Genomic DNA, 18,104 nt, shown 5'->3' with positions numbered 1-18,104 from the left:
GCCCTCGCTTCCTGCCGGGGAGACGTTCGGCGGGGAGCGTCGGCGACCGGTTCCTGTTTGCGCGCCGCCCACCATTCCTGGGATGTCTCCGGCGAGCGCGTGCCGGGGGCGCGTCCCCACACGCCGTCCCCAGTCTCACTGCTGACACACAGCTCTCGAGCCGGGCATTCCGGAGGCGACGTCGGCATGGCTCGGCCCGCTCTCCCAGCCTCCTGTTTGTCCCCCCCCCCCTCACTGCCCAACACGGCCCATTGTAACGTCACGCGGCGTCCTCACCGACAACAGCTGCCCCCTCGACGTCACCGGACTGCGTCGGCTGACGGGTCTGAGAGCGGGCGAGCCGCGCTGGCTGTGTCTGAGTTCACCGAGGCTTTGTCGGGGCAGCGGACTCGCTCGCGAGCGGACGTGGAGGCAGGCCCCGCCATGAACGCACGGGATCGCGAGTGCGACCAGGGCCAGCCGGCGAGTCGGCGAGCCCCGTCCACCCCGGTGGTGTCCCGTCCACGTGCCCGCCCGTCCTGTCCTGCGGAGCCCCTCCCCCGGCCCGTCCTGCCCTGCGCAGCCCCTCCCCGGCCCGTCCTGTCCTGCGCAGCCCTGTCCAGGGTTCAGGCCCGTCAGCAGTATGCCGTGGCGTCCCGCCGCGCGTTTTTGCCCGCCTGTTTGTCTCTGCCGGCGTTTGGTGTATTGTCTCTGGGCCTCGCGATTGAGATGGATGAGCGGGCCGGCCGCGGGCTTGTTGTGTCTCCCGCCGGACGATAACAAGAGGGCAAGGCCTGTCGACACGACCGGCCTCCCGGCGTGACCCTGGCGGTCATCGCTCTTTTGGCTCCTCATTCTCCGCGTTGGGCGAGGTCGAGCCAGACTTCGCGCGGCGGCCGATGGCTCGCGCTCAGCTCCTCGGCACTTCTCTTCCTCTTCTCTTCCTGGACGCTTCGCTTCGGAGAGGTCGGTCACCGGCGGCCGTTCCGCCGCCGCCGCCGCCGTGGCTTCTGCGCAACCGGGCTCGGTCTGATGACGTCACGTGACCCACCGCGGCCTGCAGGTGGCCGCTGCCCGTGACCCGACTGTGCGCGGTGACCGGTGCGCTGGCCGCCGGGGCGGTCGCATGGACCGGCCGGCCGGCGGTCTGCGGTCGGCCGCGGCCCGTTGACGGCCGGCGGCGGCTCGTGCCGCACCCATACTGCGGTACAGCTGGACCTGTCACGCCGGGGTGATTTAGAGCCGCGGCTGGACGGTGGCCGCGGCACAGTTACCTGTCCGGCCGACGACTGCTGGCCTGACGCCATGCGTCTTCATTGCCGAGCGCCGCCGGCTGCTGGTCGTCGGAGCCGGACCCGGCGTCGGGCGCCGCTGCCGTCCTGACCTGCGGGCCCGGCCCCGCCCCGCCCCGCCCCGCCCCGCGCAGGGCGTGCCCGGCGCCTGTCCGCCCACTTCCGGCCGTCGCCAGTACACGCTCGCTGGGAACCCCGTGCAAACAGGCCCGGCAAAAAGGCTGTTACGGCGCGCCGACCGTCGCTGCCGGCCGCGTAATGACGCCGCCGGGCCGACAGTCTGTGCCGGCTGGCGCCATTGTCCGGCGTCAGGCCACACACCGCTGCAGTCCGGCGGCCATCATGCCGTGTCCGGCGAGACGCGGCCGTCCGGGCTCGAGCCGGCCGCTGGTGACCTCGACCCGCGGCGGCGACCGGTGACGGCGCGCTGTCCTGCGGGGCGGCGGGCTGGAGCGGATTAGCTGACCTCGACCCGCGGCGGCGACCGGTGACGGCGCGCTGTCCTGCGGGGCGGCGGGCTGGAGCGGATTAGCTGACCTCGACCCGCGGCGGCGGCCGGTGACGCCGTGCTGTCCTGCGGGGCAGCGGGCTGGAGCGGCTTAGTAGCTCACCTGGACAGGCTTCGCGTGAATCATGTCGTGGTGGCGGGGAGGGGGTATTGGCATAGATCCTCGGATGCAGAGTGTGGAGCGGGGCTATCCCCGACAACAAAAATGTCAACGCATGCCGCTTGGGTAAGTGGTAGATATCTGGTTTCCTGCCTGCAAAGCATGCCTTATGCATCAGGCCGTCACGGCACGGCTACTGTCAGTTAAAATGCATGAGGACGATGGGAACCTCGTATTATGCACGCCAGCTGCATTGACGCCGGCCAGTTTGCGCTGCACTGTTGCGCAGTGCCTGGACTGCGCGGCATTATCCCGTCCTGGCCGCGCCTGTCCCGTGTCGCACCGGTCCGTGTGGTTGACCCAGCCATGACTCACCCGGGGGCGGTACGGGGCCAATGGGCCGCGCTCCAGAGGCCGGGACATGCCGTGACTGGACGGGGTTCGGGTGGAGCGGTGCTGGCCGCCGAGAATGTGATGCCCGTCAGCGATGCCACTGGTGGCCGGCGCTGCCGCAGAGGCTGGTGTGTGTCTGAGACGCCAAACCCAACACGTCTGACATCGAGTTACCTCCTGCCGTTGCTCGCGCAGCAGTCGAGATCCGGGCGGTCGTGACCCCAGATCCGCCTCACGCGCCATGTGAAGCCCCATTTGCATACCCAGGAGTCGGTCTGGGTCAGCACGGCGGCCGTCGTGATCCCGTGACCCCTGACCTGCTGCGGGCGGCCCCTGCCTCCGCCCCTCCCCCGTAAGCGTGCCCCCGAGCCGTGACCGCCCGAGACGTCTCGGTGTGTCAGCCAGAGACGTCCGCCCGCCGACAGGCGGACAGACTGCAGGGCGCCCCTCGCGTCAGACACACAGCGTGGCGGCTGCGACGGCCGCTGTGACGCAGCGGCAGCGGCGCGGTGCCGCTGTCCCGCCGGCTGCCGCCGCTGCCGCCGCTGCCGCCGCTGCAAACCGGTTCTGGCTGCCGCTTCAGCGAAGCCGCGGCGCGGCCGGAGGGACCTTCGGCCGGGGAAAGGCGCCTTGGCCGAGTACGGGGAAGCGCCCGACTGGAAATGCCTGCCTCGGCATCGCTGCTGCCTTATGCAAGCGGTGCAGGACGTGAAAGGTGGCGCGGATGTGGCGCATGTCGGCTACGCGGAGGCCGGCAGCGGACGGCGGCCGTGACGTGGGCGCCGTCCGAGGGCCTCGTATGTGGTGACCCTCTTTTTCTGCTCTCGTGAGCCGGAGAGATACATTACACGCTTTCATCACGGCGGGCCGCATCCACAGTTGTAATGGCTGTTTACCTCCCCGAGCTCATCGCATGCGTGGTGCGCATACCCTGGAGACGAGCCTCCCGGAGGAACTAATCACCGGCGGCCGCTGTGCCGACGGCCGTTGTCGCCGTCGCGCCGCCCTCCACGGGGACGATCGCGACGGCTGATTTCCGCGGGCGCGACAGCCACTGCCGGCGATCGGTCAGCGGCGCTCTGGGCGGCGGGCGGTGTCCGCGCGCCGGCGTGATGCGCGGAAATTGGACCCGCCGTCGCCGGGAGTCTGCCGGCGCGCCGGCCGGGCGGCGGGCGCGGGATGACGCGGCCGTCTAGCGGCGGGCCGCCGCCGGCCGTTTCTCCTCCTCCCGTTGTACGCCGGACTGGTGTTGTGACGCGGAGCGGACCAGGTGTCCGGCGGAGGCGCGGCCGGGTCAGCAGCGCCGCCGACGGGAGGCGGTGCCGGCCGGCTGGGGTGTGGGCGCCGCGCGCTGGGTGGAGACGGGGCGCCTGATGGCTCTGTCAGCCGCGGTGCGCACGCGAAACGGTGGGCGGCGGCGGGCGGGGCGCGGTGGACGGAAGCGGTGCACTCGGAACTGTGGGCGGGCACTCCGCTCGTCGCCTCACGCGCTATCCACACTGGCCGCGCGGTGGGCGGACGCTGACATCCGCCGCAGACGTCCGTCTCCCGGGCCGGCCGGCGTCGCTGCGGCGCCGCACTGAGCTGGGATGCCCCCCGAGTGACTGATGTGTCAGCCCGGGAGGCCCGCTGAATGGGTCCGGCTCTGCCCGGCAACCTTACTTGAGATCGTGACGCTGTCTTGCTTTCGTGACTTCGTGTATCTGTCGTCTGATTTGTTGTTCGACAATGTTTTGTGTAATGGCGTGCTTTTCGGGCCAATTCTCGGTAGGGCAGATGGAAAAACGACTGACTACGTTGTTATCGTGCCCGCTATGGTCATGTCTGTTAATCTATGTCTGCATGCATGACGGATTGTTGGATTAAGTGGAGCTACCAGACATAGATTTGTTCGACGAAAATGTGTGGTGAAATTAAGCGCACGCGAGGATTCGTAGCACAGCTCATTAGGCGTATTAATGGGCTGCATGGGGCCGCTGCAGACGGTCCGTGCAGCTGCACAGGTCCGTGAAGTAACCCGGGAATCTTCTGATTGCAGATGAGGGAAGCATGCTCAAGTTTTCTGGCAATCTCTCCCACAAGGACCACTTCAGGCTGCTGGAGAAGGACGGCGACTCGCTCCTCATTGGCGCCAGGTGAGTCGCGTGTATCGCTGACGTCGGATTACTCGTCCGGGGAATAGGGGCTGGTATGCAGATGCGCTACGGCTTTTGTCGGTCGGCGCTTGGCTCGGTGAGACGGATCGTCCCGACTCTGCCCGGGCCTGAGGGCGGTCCCGCAGTGGCCGCTGTGGTGTCGCAGATGGACAATCGAGGAAGTGTCCGTCCGTCCTCTCCGCGTGCCGCACCGGACGGGCGGCTGGAGCGAAGGGTGCGCGTCAGCTCCTCCCCAGACAGCTGGTCTATGGCTTCATCCGTGCAAACGCGTCCCTATGGCCCCGGCGCGGGATGCTGCAATGTTCAGACTGGGTCAAGATGAGCTATGTCTTTCTACTGCACCGCGAACTGACGTGTTCTGAGTTTGTCGGACGATGCGCCGATTCCAAAACCCCAGCGTCGACGATTGCCAATTTCCCAGTGGTCTACACCGCCGTCAACTCTTACTCGGCCTGCTGCAGTGGGCGGGCGAAACAAATGACGGTCACCCCTGCCGTCGGCAGTGCCGGTCGTCGTCGGGTTTCCGCGCGCGGCCGTAACGACGTCGGGAATGACGGGACTGGTCGCGGATTGCCTGTCGGTAACGACGCGATTCGTCAGGCGGCGGCACCGCGGGGAATCGACGGATAGCGATAATGAAAGTCCAGCCGACAGACGCGCCCACGCGCCTGCCGCCTGCAGGGGCGGCCCCGCACGCCGATGCGAAAGCGCCGGCCGCTTTTTGGCGGCCGCGGGCGGCCCGTTTTCCGGGCCGGGCACGGCGTTGTGCGGTGGGTCGCGTCTGGTTCACCATTTCACAGTCTGAGTCACGTGTCGCATTTGCCGGGCGCATCGCCGGGGCGACCGGCCGCTTCTGTTGCACCGCCAGCCGGTTTCCCGTGTGGCCCTCGCCGCTGCCGTGGGTGGCGTTGATCGCCGTCCCCACGGGCGAGGTCTGCGGCAAGCGGCGGTGCGGTGACGGATGCCGTCGGACGGTCGGCACGGAGGCCGCGCCAACCGTCGCCCAGTGCTGGCAGGCTAGGGGGACGGCGGCGTCGCGCGGCTGGCACCACCAGCACGCGTGCCGACGGGAACGTGCCCAGCAACGAACTGGGAGTGAGACAGGGTGTGTGTTGTAGCCACACTGTACTTGTTCTTGACCTTTGTGATAACTAACGACCCGCATCACCTTCTCTGGTATATTTTTACTCAGCACGCTTGACTTACAGCATCCCTGGAGTTTGCTGCGGTGTTCGGAGAGGGTAGACTAAGCGTCTCGCTAGGCATCGGTACGGCACGCGATGCCACCGCCGGCGCTGGAAAGGCCGTCAGCGTTTCTGACAGGCCGCCATAGCAGCGGCAGCTCCCGGAGGGCGGCCGGTTTTGACGCGTGACGTGCTCCAGGATCATCGTGTTCAACACGACTCCGTGGCGCCCACTGACACATGACGTGCGTTCCAGGAACATCGTGTTCAACATCAGCCTGTCTGACTTCACGGAGCGCCGAGAGGAGCGGCTCGAGTGGCACTCTGAGCAGCAGGACGTCCAGCTGTGCATCATGAAGGGCCTCGACGAGGTGAGCACGTGCACCACGCCCGCAACGTCGTTTGTCGCAGCCGAACGCCGTGAGCGCGTCCACGAGCCGTGGACCGCGTCTGGCCGCCACGCAGCGCGTGTGCAGTAGCTGGGCGGCACGCTTGCGGTTCTCTCTCGACTGGCCCTTGTCAGTGTTTTGCGTCTTGCAGCTGTGCTGTGCCTGTGCTTGTGCTGTGCCTGTGCTGTCTGGCGCTGGCGTTGAGGCCCCGCCCCGTCAGCGCCGTCCGTCCTTCCAGCGCAGTCTGGGCCCGTTCGCGCTGTACCGCGCCGCTTGTGTCGGTCTGTTCCTTCATGCGCACATCCCCGCTAGAGGATATGGGATTTCCGGCTCGGCCTCGTCCGATTTCTTGCAGTATGCTGCCGGGTCGGCTCGTTTCCAAGGCGGGACCACGCGGCACGTCTAAAGTGCCGTGCTAACTTGACGGACGTGGATGTGCTGGCGGCGGGCCCGCGCGTCAGCAAGGCTGTGTCCGGGCTGGGAGCGATCGAGGAATGTCCCCTGGGTCGCGGGCACTCTGAGCCGGCGGCGCGCTGAATGTCAAGCGAGAAAAAGTCACCGTTACTGGCGTCGCCAGAAACGCTGACGCTGACTCGCGCCTTCGTCTGCGCGGACATCCCTGTGTTCTCCCAAATCTCTCTCCCGCGGCTCACGGCCACGTGCGACCCCCCCCCCCCCCCGCCCCCGGCGTCCCCCCCCCGCAGCGCGTGAACATGGCGAAGCGCGTCCGCCGGTTCTGCTGGGTGGTCGTTCCGGTGGCGCCGCTCCACACGCGGTGCTCGTGACGCGGCGGCTCTTAAGTGGCGCGGCCGCGCCGGCCGGCCAGCTCTGCGGCCACGGACGGGCCACTTATTCCAGCCGCGTCGCCCCCCGGGCCGCTGTTGTTGAGGAGATGTCACCACGCGTGTCCTTGGCGCTCCGACAGGAGGCGTGCCACAACTACATCCGAGTGCTGGCCAAGAGAGGCGACGATGAGCTGTTTGTGTGCGGCACCAACTCCTACAAACCCAAGTGCCGCAGCTACAAGAAGAAGCCGGTACGTGCGCTCGGCCGGCGCAGGTTGTGGCGATGATGTTTGATTGTTCAAACGATTTAAAAGAAACTGCGTCTGATGGTTTTGATCGCTTCCCTTTTCCCATGAGCAAGTGGGTGTCATTTGAGGCCGGGTTTCAGACATTTGTCAAAGGTATTCAATTTTGTGCGCCCCGCTTCCGGAGGCGTGTCGTTAAAACACCATCAACAAACCACTGCTTACGTTCTGGCTTCCGACGTGGTTGATTGATTACCGGGCTGGCGTCGTTAGTGCGTGTGGGCACTGACGCGGCCGGTGTCGCGTGTTGCAGGACCTGGGCTACGTGCCTCAGGGCGGCGAGCGGGACGGCCGCGGCCTGTGCCCGTACGACCCCAACCACAACAGCACGGTCACGTTCGTCGGTGAGTGGTGCCGCGCGCGGCGGGACGCCGCCGTCTGCCGCGTCTGGGGCGCACGGGCGGTCGGCGGCGAGGGCGACCGGCGCGGTCAGGCGGGCCGCATCGCGTCGGCAGCGGGGGCGCTCGACGGACGGCTGTCGGTCGCGGCTGTGAGGAGGGGAAGAGAAGCAGAAGCCCGTGCCCCGCGTCCTTGTGCAGTCCGGTCCGAGCCACCGCCACCTCCGGCGGCGGCAATCCTGCCCGCGCGACCGGTGTACCAACCGGCCGAGGCCACCGGCGGCCATCCCCCGGCGCCGAGCCTGCTCGCCGCGGACGCGCGTCACGCCTGGCCTCGGCGCGGAAATGCCGCCCCGCCAAAGGGCTGGCGTCCTCGCGGCGGTCACGTGCGCGCGCGGCTGTCCCCTGCCCGCTGAGCGGCGGGCGGCACGCACCGGTCCGCGGCTGGCGGTTATGGACGGTGTTCGGTCGGACCGGCGCCCGTCGCTGGCTGGACGTGAGAGCGCCGGCCGATGGCGGCCTCGGCTGCGCTCGGAGCGGCTGCGCCTGCGCCCGGCGGCGGCAGCGGCGGCGGCCGACCGCGGTCGTGACGGCCGACCGTGTGACGCGGCTTCCTGGACGGAGGAGCCGCTCGCGTGACTCGGTACACCGTGTGTGAGCGTGGCCGACTGTTGGCGGGGAACAAATCCAGGGCGGCTGTTTGCTCGCGACGCGGGGCGCCGTTTTTACCGTGGCTTGTGTGCCGCGCGCTGGCGGGCTGTTTTAAACCGGCGTTGTTTGCCGCGCCGCGCCGGTGTCGTTTCGAGAACCGGAGTCATTTCCGCCGTCTTGCTTTTGTCCACGTGTCGCTAGTTCGGCCATTTTGAACTGATCGGCGACCGGAGATCATTGCATATGTGTCGTAGTTCACGGGACTGTCCCGGGTCCAGGGCGAGGCGCCAGATCCGGCCAGGGGGCTCAAAGATAACGACAGTCCCGGCGTGCCGACGCCGAGCCGGCTGGCGGTGCGCCGAGACGGCGGCGGCCGGAGTCGGCCCCTTGCGGCCCGGCCCGGCCCGGTCGGTCAACGCCCTCCCCCGGCGCCGGCGATCGCAGTCGGCACGCGCTGCGATTCCCCGCAGACGCGGCGGCCGGCGCGGCCCGTTTTTGTCGGCCGGCAACGGGTCGTAATGGACGGCAGGCGACGGGGTGACGGCTCGCCGGCCTGTGCGTGCCCCGGGAGCGTTTGGGTGTTTATGCTGCGCGTGCTGCGTGTGCTGCGTGTGCTCTGTTTGGGTGCGCGCGGTCGCGAGCACTCACCAACCACCGATGTGCCCGCGTTGTTTGAGCCGATGTGCCAGCGATTGGTGTGCCGGGGAGGCTGGGTGGCGCCGAAGCTCATTCCGATCACACGGATACCGATGGTGATGATGGTTAACGGTGCTGACGCTGATGGGGCGCTGGCGCTGACTGGTGCCGGCGTTGACGGGCTGACTGGCGCCGCAGGTGGGCAGACGTACGCCGGCACGGTGGCCGACTTCGCCAGCTCCGACCCCCTCATCTACCGGGACCAGCGGCCGCTGCGTACCGACAAGTTCGAGCTCAAACAGCTGAACGGTGAGTGCCCCGCCGGGCCGACCGAGGGGCGAGGGAGGGAACGGGGAGTCGAGGAGCGAGGCCCGTGTGGACGCAAGCACGTAGGATTTAGAAACGCCGAACGGTGCTGGTCGGTAGAACACCTTGACGTCGACCGAGGCTCAGTGACCGACGCATTCGTGCGATGGCATGGCTTTGCGGGTTTAGAATGGAATTGTCCTCGCATTTGTCAAATACTCGTTGGGACTTCACGCTGTCACGAGCAAAACATTACTCAGACAGAGCAGCGCATTCCTTCCCGAAGACTTCGTCCGGCTCTGTGAGGATTGGGATCGTTGTAGTCCGCTGCTCGCCTCGGAGCGCCTTTTGCGGCTTTAATGCGGCTGTAAGCGGGCAGGATCTGCATGTGAGAGCCGCGATTCCCGTACCAGGCGGTGCCGGGTCCGCGGCAGCGGAGGGCGAGATGTGTATCGGCCCGGCGCACCCGTGGCCGAGTGCTTGTTAAACTTGGCCGGCTTCCGTACGGCGTCTCGGCGGGGCCGCGGCCGCGCGTTCCTCTACGGATGCGAGGTTCTGTCACGCCTCATGATCGTCGAGCGTCGCTGGGACACCGCGCCGGCGCCGGCGTCGACGCGACGGGGCGGGGCCACTCGCCAGCCCCCCGCCGCGGTCACGTCGCGCCACCCGGCGGAGCCGCCAGGCGCGCCGGCGCCACGCGCCCTCGCGGACCGGCTGCAGACAGGGCAGTCACCCTCCCTCCTCCGCCCCCCCCCCCCTCCGGCCAATTGAGCCTCGCGCCGCCGCCGCCGCCGGACGCTTCCATTGTGGCGGCGATGTTGCGTCGCTGGAGGCGACCCTGAGACGTCAGGCGGCGGGGAGGCCGACTGCGACATCAGGCACCGTAACGGGACTCTCGAGCCTCTGACGGGGACGCACAGGGTGCGGAGAGCGCCGGGCTGGCCAGGGGCTCACACCCGTGGTAAGATGGGACACGGCTGACCGGTCAGAACTGGTCTTTGGTGCGCATTTGTGGGTCGTCAGGTTGGGGATTGGAGCTTGTACCAGACGGACAAAACAGGCACGGTAACAGATTAGGGGCGCCCTGAGTACAACTTGGCTATGTGGCTAGAAAAGACAGGTGTGCTTTAAGATGATTTCTGGCGGAAGACTTGTTTTGGTCGTTCACTAACGAAAACATGCCAGCTGTGCATTCGGCAAAATAAGTCCTATTTTGAACGCTTGTAAATATTTGAATTCCTGACCTTCATCTTCGTCATTATAATTGCGACGAAATAGCTCATTCATAACATGGTGCCTGCAATAAGCCAACACTTCGTCCTAAGCCGTTCCACCTAAAAAGCTGTCCGGCGACGCGTCGCCAAGCTGAGAGCGTATTGTCTCAGACGGGCGCTCGAAACGTGCGAGGACCTCCACCCACGGTGTGTGGGCCGTTGGCTGCAGCACGGGCTGGCGAGGGGTCGTGATAGGCCACAGCCATGGGGACAACCGCCCAGACTGGCTGATCATGTACGAGAGAGGTGGCTGACCGAACTTGCCACGCGGAAGGGCTGGAACGCTGATGTCCCTCCATGTAATAGGAGCGTAGTAGGACAGGAGCTTGACGGCGCTTGTCGCAGGGAAGTAGTATTGGGTGTGGAACGCAGAGCGGCACACAGGTGGGGAGATGACACAGACCGTCCACGCACACCGCGTCGGCCATCGGCCACAGGGGACTCGGTGCTCCAACCTCCCGACCTCTGACCTCGGCTTCGAGGCTCGTCTCCTTGGCGCCTCCCGCGGCGTGCCGGCGGTACGTGTCTCCGGCGGGCGCCTGAAGCTCTCACGCGCCGACGGCAAAGTGTGCCCCCTGCACGTGACGGCAGGCGCCCTCCCCCCCCCCACCCTCCCCCCCCAGCCCGACACGTGAGCCCAGTTTGCCGGGTCGACTCCGGCTGCCGACGTGTCTGGCTGGCGTCCAGCGGCCGCCTTTAAAGACCCCGCGGCGGTCCCGTGACGGCCGTGACGCGCCGACGAAGCACGGCCGCCCGCTCCCGTCAGGAGGCGCCGACACGGCCGGTGTTCCGTAGCCGTGCGGGGCGCGGGCTCACATCTGTGGTTGACGTGGGGTGTGTGATCGATGTTGGACGCTGCTGTGGCCGCCTGGAGCTGACGGAGGCGTCCGGTGGCCGCCACTCCGGTCCCGATCTCGGCTCCGGGTGATTCATGACGGACACTTGATTGTCTGGCTCCGACCACAATCGGCTGCGAGTGCCGGCGCTTGATTAAAACACGCCCTCTCACATTGGAGAGGTCAGTCAGGTAAACCTTCATTTCATATAACGCGACTTTTGACTTTTTGTGATTAATCGAAATTCGTGCCCGACGCGAAGAGGTCGATTATATTGGAGGAACACCATTAACATTGTTGGCTGTGTCCAGCAAAGGGTTCGGGCTCAGTGAAACGAAAAGTGTGCAGCCCGGAGGCAAATGAATGGCTTCGTCGTCGGTCGGACATAACCCCGACCCTCTGGTTCGGCCGTCCTCACGCTTCCGCCGCCGCCCAGCGGGCTGCCCGATGCGTGGCCCGGCCGTCAGTCTCAGCATAGTGCCCAGGTAGACGTGTCCGGCACGTTTTGCAGCTGCGTTGACAGCGATCGACGGCCTACAGCTGCGTCGTGCTGGAAAGACTAGCCTCTCTCCTCATCTGCTCACGGCAGCGTTCTTTCTGCTGGGGTTCCGGCTGACTATACACGGTGGAAATCATTTTCACTCCGTCTTCACTTCAAATCGGTGTATGTGATTCAAAGCGCCTGGCGGTATTCCATTAGCGTGATGTTAACGCGCCGTTACCGGCCGCCAACAACGCCATCGTTCGTGTTAGTGTTGACCCGCCGTGTAAATGGCGGCAGCTCCTGGCTGGCGCTATATTCGGCCTGGGAGTAAACAGCGGCAGGGGCTGGTCGGCCTGAACCGCGGCCCGGAGGCGGTGCCGCCTCCCCATGTGTGACGCGGCCGCAGCGCCGGGCCCGCCGCAGCTGACCGGGACGGTGCGCGACCCGGCGCCACGGCGCGTCCCGCGCCATTTGCCGCCGATGACGGATGACGTCGGCGGCAGGCCTTCTGTGCACCGCTCCGCTGTATTCAGCTGTCGCCGGGCTTATTGGTAACGGCCGGCGGCGATTTATGATGTCGCCGCTTGGCCGCTCGATAGTTGGCTATTTGTGGTGTGCTGACGGGGCGGACGCGGCCTGGAGCGGCGCGGCGGCGTCGAGCCGGCTCCGGCCCTCGTCCGGCCGTCCGGGGCGGAGGCGCCGCTGCGCTGCACTGCCGGGCCGGCACAGCGCCCTGTTCGGCGACCGTCTCTCCTGCGGCGCACGGGTCGTCCCCGGGTCCTGTGGCCGGCCGGTGGAAGGGGTCGGGACGGTCGGGGGGATGCCGACCGACGCTGGCTAGCGGACAGGCCCGGTCCAGTCCCAGGTGGCACCGCCCAACCTGGTCGGACCGGGCCGGACCGGGCCGGACATGTCTGCCGGACATGTCTGCCGGACCGGGCCGGACATGTCTGCCGGACCGGTGCCGAGACCGCTCACAATGGCCAGAGGTTGCGATGTGTCGGAAGTGCTTGGAGTGTTCGAGCCGCCTGGTTTAACTAAACTCGTTTGTGGTGGGCCGGGCGGGAGGGTCTCGCCGCGCCTGCAAACGATGCTACCGCGAATTTCAGTGTGCAGACCTAGGCTCCCATCGATCTTGACTGTCCAGAGACCTGTCCCAGCCTAGCACTGCATATGCTAGCAGGCCTTCAATTGCGCATGTATACCAATGACAGAAGCACATCTGATTGTGTACTGCTGTACTGATCGTGTACCGCTGTGAACACGTGACTGCCGGTCTCCACACGCTGCCCGCCTGATGTGTCTGTCCATGTGCTCTGCAGCGCCGAGTTTCGTGGGCTCCATGGAGCACGGCGATCACGTGTACTTCTTCTTCCGGGAGACGGCTGTTGAGTACATCAACTGCGGCAAGGTGAGGGGGCGCTGGGGCGCGGGGGTGCCGGGGCGCCGTGGTTGTTGCGTGTCACGGGAGCGGACGGACAACTGTGCGGCTCGCAATGCGAGGTCAGCACTGCTCGAGGAGGGCCGAAGTCGAAACGTCGTATGTGAGAGTCGCTTCACAAGGCCTTGTGTTTGTGTTTTGTTTTGTGTGTGCTGTATACGGCGGCTTTCGTACGTCGTGATACTTTTATGGTGTGGAGTGGAGAGACAATCTGCGGGACCGGCACTGCGTTGACTCCACTTGCACCGGGTGACAACTACTCGCTTGACTGGTTCGATAGGCGCGATTCGGCTTATCTAACCGGAGGAAAAGAAGCCAGCTTGCTGTCATGGTCTCAGCTGGTTGCTCGATGGTATCGAACCAACTCGAACGGTGCTGCTGATTTTTTGGCCTTGAGATGATACACTCAGCCCCATGTTCTCACAATGGTCTACGGCTTACGGCCATAGCGCGTCTCGAGTGCATGGTCCTTTCGTTACTGACCGCGTGCAATTTTATCATTTCGCAGAGGGCGTACTCCCGTGTGGCTCGCGTCTGTAAGAAGGACAGAGGCGGCTCGTACAAGTACAAGAACAAGTGGACGTCGTTCCTCAAGTCCAGACTGAACTGCTCCATCCCTGGAGAATACCCGTTCTACTTCGACGAAATCCGTGAGTACCTATGCCGGCCACTCTTCGAAGCGTCAGCGCTGTCGAGGCACTCCTCCGCGGGAAGGGCCGGCCTGGTGCCGTGCGGCGCGTGTCGTCCTGCCGCTCCGTCGCCTGCGGTCAGCAGCAGCTGGGTAGGATCAGTGCCGAGTGTTGAGCTCCGGCGGGCACGCTGATGCGGTCGGCGATACTGACGCTCATCCGCCGCTCCCAGCCTGTGCTGGGGGCCGCTCTCTGACCGCGCTGCCTCGTTCGCAGAGTCGATATCGACGGTACAGAGCGGCGTTTACGGCGGCCGGCCGGAGGAGATCCTCTACGCCGTCTTCACCACCCCCTCCAACAGCATCCCCGGCTCGGCCATCTGCGCCTTCCGCATGGCCGACATTGTCGATACCTTCGACGGCGCGTTCAAGCATCAGCAGAACATGAACTCCAATTGGCTGCCCCTCAAGAGTTCTCAGGTAACGCTCGTGAGACGGTGGTTCATTATGCTAGACGATTTTCAAACAACAGTGTCCGGACCAAGACAGACATTCTGTCCATTGATGCGTTCGATGACGTCGACGGCTTACCAGGTAACCATAATGCGCGTGACGGTGCCGGCTGACCCGTCGTGTGACCCTGCCTGACGTCCCGCGCGTCGCCACAGGTGCCACAGCCGCGGCCCGGCCTCTGCGTCAACGACTCGCGCCGCCTGTCCGACGTGCACCTGAACTTCATCCAGTCGCACCCGCTGATGGACGCCGCCGTGCCTGCGCTGCACGGCCGGCCCCTGCTGGTTAGCACCAGTCTGCGGCACCGGTTCACCAAGATCGCCGTCGACCCGCAAGTGGCCGCCGCCGACGGCACGCTCTACGACGTGCTCTTCATCGGAACCGGTACGGCAGTGCGCAGGCGCGGCGGGCGGTGCGCTGCGGTGCCCAGAGGTGTGTCTGCGTGCACGGTTCATGTCGGAAGTGTTTGTATTCCCGCGCACTACGCTGCCAGCTGTCCTTTTTTACGTGCATTTGTCCCTCTGCCTTACGTGAGACGTGACACTGTTGGCCTTCGTGAGTCTCACCCACTCGGTACAACTCGCATACCGGTATCGCTAAATGCCCGCCCTCGACCGACAGACGACGGTCGCGTGCTGAAGGCGGTGAACGCGGCGTCTGGCTCGGCGTCGGTACGCGCCGAGCCGGTGCTGGTGGAGGAGCTGGAGGTGTTCCCGAGCGGCGCGGCCATCACCAACCTGCTGGTGTCGCGCCAGCCGGCCGGCCCGGCCCGGCTGGTGGCCGTGACGGACAGTGAGGTGCGCGCGCTGCCGCTGTACCGGTGCGGCGACAAGGCGGTGCGCTGCGCCGACTGCGTGCGCCTGCAGGACCCGTACTGCGGCTGGGAGGCGGCCGGCCAGCGCTGCGCCCCGATCGACTCGCCCTCCTGGCCCGAGGGCATCGCCGTGGTGCAGAACGTCAGCCACGGCGCGCACCCGCACTGCCCGCCCGGTGAGCGTCACGTCCGTTGGCTATTGCACCGCGCAAGTATCGTGTCGTTATCGTGTCGTTAGTCCGTGAACGGATCAGTATTTTTAGCCGTGGGGTTTTGCTCGTTTGAGATTAGGTACGATTTTTGAGTCGTGGGCTGCCTTTCGCGTAAATTTTAGTATATTTGATTTCCATCGCGTGGAATATAGTTTTCCCTGTAGGCATTGCAGACTTGCGTGTGTGGATTGTTTGGTGGCGCAGTTAGACCATAACGTGTTCTTCTTTGTCCACAGTTGGAGATCGAGAGCCGAAGATTCTCTACCAGGAAGCAACCAGTAAGTATGACAGCGATTCTCACAGCTACGCACAAGTTTTGTATTTGCTGTACATGTTTTTTGTTCACCGCACTGCCTTTGTGTGTGCACCGGCCAGCACGCGGCCTGTGCTGCGCGCCTGCGTGTTGCCTGCGGCACTGCACGGCGGTCCCTGCATCCTCTGTCTGCTTGTTTGTAGCGCCCCGCACCACGGCGGCCACCACGACAGCATCGGCGCCCTGTGACTGTGGGGCCGACCCGGCCGGCGCGGCGACTCGCACCCCCAACACGCCGCGCGCGGCGCACACACTAGGTCAGTGCTGGCGATGTCCAGGACCTCCACTGCCGCCCGGCACAGCCGGCTCTTTTCGGTTATGGACTCACTCACGATCTTGTCTTTTTGATGTGGTAAATGACAATTGTCTGGTACTATGTGTAAAGACGCTGACGGGCATCCGGTTTGGTCAAAAAAGGAATGCTAAGCAGAAGTGAGGAAAGTAACGCATGGAAGTCAAGGTTTTCTAAATTCGCCACACGAAGTTGGCAGGCTGTAATCTAAAGGGCGCAAACTCGTCTTATTGCAGAGAAGACAGTTGACAGAGTCCGGTATAGTGCCGGCGAGCGCGGTCAAAAGGTTCTTGACATCGTGGAGCAGACCAAGCCACACCACGCGGGTCAGTCCCTAGGTAAGCCAGGTCAAGACCCCAGCCCAGCTCCGCGGACTGCCGTCTCCCTGGGCGGTTATGAGCACTGCATGGTCTGGATGTCGCTGGTCTGCAGGCTCCTTCGACCGGCTCGTGTCGTGTTTGCCTTGCAGTTCGAACACTGGCCTTCGTCCGGTTTGTGCACTCAATACATGGTCCGAAATGTCTGGCAATGGTTTAACTGCAAGTGCGAAGTGCCTGGCGCTGATGGCATGAGGAAGGCTGACCGGCGAGACCTTGAGTCTCGCGATTGCTGTGGTATGCAGGAGCGCGCGACTCCCCGTCTAGCGGTCTTCACCGCCGACAAGCTGCACGTGATACAGGTGATTCCGGACGTTCGGCCGCAGGTGCCTCCGACATCGCCTGAGTCTTGCTCCCCGCCGCCTTCCACCGCCGCCTCCCAACCCGTCGGCAGCCCGCTGGCGTCACCTAACGTCCTTGTACTTGTTCGCAGAGTCGCAGTACTCGACGGCGGCGGCGACGGGCGGCATGTACACGGCCGAGACGCTAGCCGTAGCCGTGGTGACCACGTGCCTTCTGGCCGTGGTGATCGGCTTCCTGGCCGGCTGGCTCATCTCGCGGCGCTACTCGCGCACGCGCAGCGAGGCCTACTACGAGACGCCCCACCTGGACCACCAGTCGAAGATGAACCAGATGGAAACGGCGCCGCCGGTGAAGCCAGACAACAGGTAAGACACGCACTGCCCGCGGGCGCCAGGCAGCCCACGGAACGAAACGGGCCAAGTCATTAGCGTTCAAAACATACAGGAACTCTAAGCGGATTTGAGGTGATGTACCCTGGATGCGCGAGGTTGTGGTGATATCGTTTGGTGACAGTTGTTACAACGGACTCTTTCTGGCGTTCCAGGTGCGACCAGAACTTCCTGAACTCTGAGCCGGCGTTTCTCGTGAACAATGGCAAACAAATAAACTTGGTCGTGAACCAAACGAAAAACAGCAACGGCAAGAACGCCAATTCGGCGGCAGACAATAAGCCGTTGCAAAAAGTGCGCAAAATGTACTTGTAGTGCGCGGCGCGGACGAGAACGAGTGCCGCGGCCCTAGTGGCGGACGACAAAAGCTGCAGTGCGGTCGATCGCCGCACGCGGGCCGTGCGTGATAGTCGCCACCCGAGCTTCCTCTGCCGTGACCAGCGAGAAGGCGTACAGCGAGGCACCGAGACCACATGGGCATCGCCCCAGAGCATTCGAGGTTTGCCGGCATGTCCTACAGATCACGCCCGGAGCCGGCATCACCTGGGAAGGAGCACTGGCCAGTGGAGCCAGTGCGGCTGGCGGCCAAACCACCCTGCCGTGCGGCCTGCCCGCTGCCACTTGTTCGCTGCGCTGGACGACTGCTGGCCAGCTGGTGCTCGTTTGTGATGTGTTGCGCGCAGGAGGCTGGAACTGTGCCCTGTACAAATGCGTACGCAACAGATTTTGTTAATTGTTGAAGCGCTGTTGCTGCCCGTTGGGAAGATCTTTATATGGATATGTGTGCGTGTTTGGATTGCTTGTCGAGAGTGCCAAGTGCCAATAGTGTGCGATAGTGCGATAGTGCGTTGAGGTGCCATCTGACGCGCTTAATTGCGTTTCACCCATACTCATCACGTCCCCCATCATGGCTCATCACGTCCCCCATCATGATCATCACACCCATCTCGAATCTCCATCATGATCCACGTAATCCCACCCGTACCAGTCATTGTCCGGCGGTGTGCCCTACGATATATGTTCTCAGTTTGTCTTGAAACGTTGCACCTGTCCTCTCTCGCCCCGTCCTTCGTCACCAGTTGTCATCTCATGCGACCGGTCTGTTGTTTATGAATGCATTCCCAGCGTTGGAAGTCCAAATAATCAATACGACTGTTGCTTAAGTGCTCCGCGATGTGTTGTATTATGCATGCATTGTCCAATACG

At 64.7% G+C, this 18,104-nt stretch overlaps 1 protein-coding gene across 2 annotated transcripts in view; it reads left to right on the top strand.

Moving 5' to 3' along the window:
• The window catches only part of LOC119103323 (semaphorin-1A), a 35,632-nt gene extending 17,731 nt beyond the window's left edge, over nt 1–17,901 (top strand). The window contains exons 3-17 of one of the 2 annotated variants that reach the window (XM_037226814.1): nt 4,311–4,407; nt 5,869–5,983; nt 6,927–7,037; nt 7,345–7,435; nt 8,915–9,025; nt 12,939–13,027; nt 13,566–13,707; nt 13,963–14,165; nt 14,354–14,582; nt 14,820–15,188; nt 15,461–15,502; nt 15,681–15,794; nt 16,066–16,167; nt 16,640–16,874; nt 17,054–17,901. In XM_037226814.1, the coding sequence (XP_037082709.1) occupies nt 4,311–4,407; nt 5,869–5,983; nt 6,927–7,037; nt 7,345–7,435; nt 8,915–9,025; nt 12,939–13,027; nt 13,566–13,707; nt 13,963–14,165; nt 14,354–14,582; nt 14,820–15,188; nt 15,461–15,502; nt 15,681–15,794; nt 16,066–16,167; nt 16,640–16,874; nt 17,054–17,213 (2,210 nt within the window). In that variant the 3' untranslated portion in view covers nt 17,214–17,901. The remainder of the gene's footprint in view (nt 1–4,310; nt 4,408–5,868; nt 5,984–6,926; nt 7,038–7,344; nt 7,436–8,914; nt 9,026–12,938; nt 13,028–13,565; nt 13,708–13,962; nt 14,166–14,353; nt 14,583–14,819; nt 15,189–15,460; nt 15,503–15,680; nt 15,795–16,065; nt 16,168–16,639; nt 16,875–17,053) is intronic. The other variant, XM_037226815.1, reaches the window with a different exon arrangement.
• Nucleotides 17,902–18,104: the final 203 nt, after the last annotated feature.

This window comes from Pollicipes pollicipes, unplaced genomic scaffold (assembly GCF_011947565.3).
Source record: "Pollicipes pollicipes isolate AB1234 unplaced genomic scaffold, Ppol_2.1 Scaffold_5724;HRSCAF=6776_pilon_pilon_pilon, whole genome shotgun sequence".
In the NCBI taxonomy this organism is placed as follows: domain Eukaryota; kingdom Metazoa; phylum Arthropoda; class Thecostraca; order Pollicipedomorpha; family Pollicipedidae; genus Pollicipes; species Pollicipes pollicipes.
Note: the sequence above shows the minus strand (reverse complement) of the source record. Positions and strands in the feature narration are given on the sequence as shown.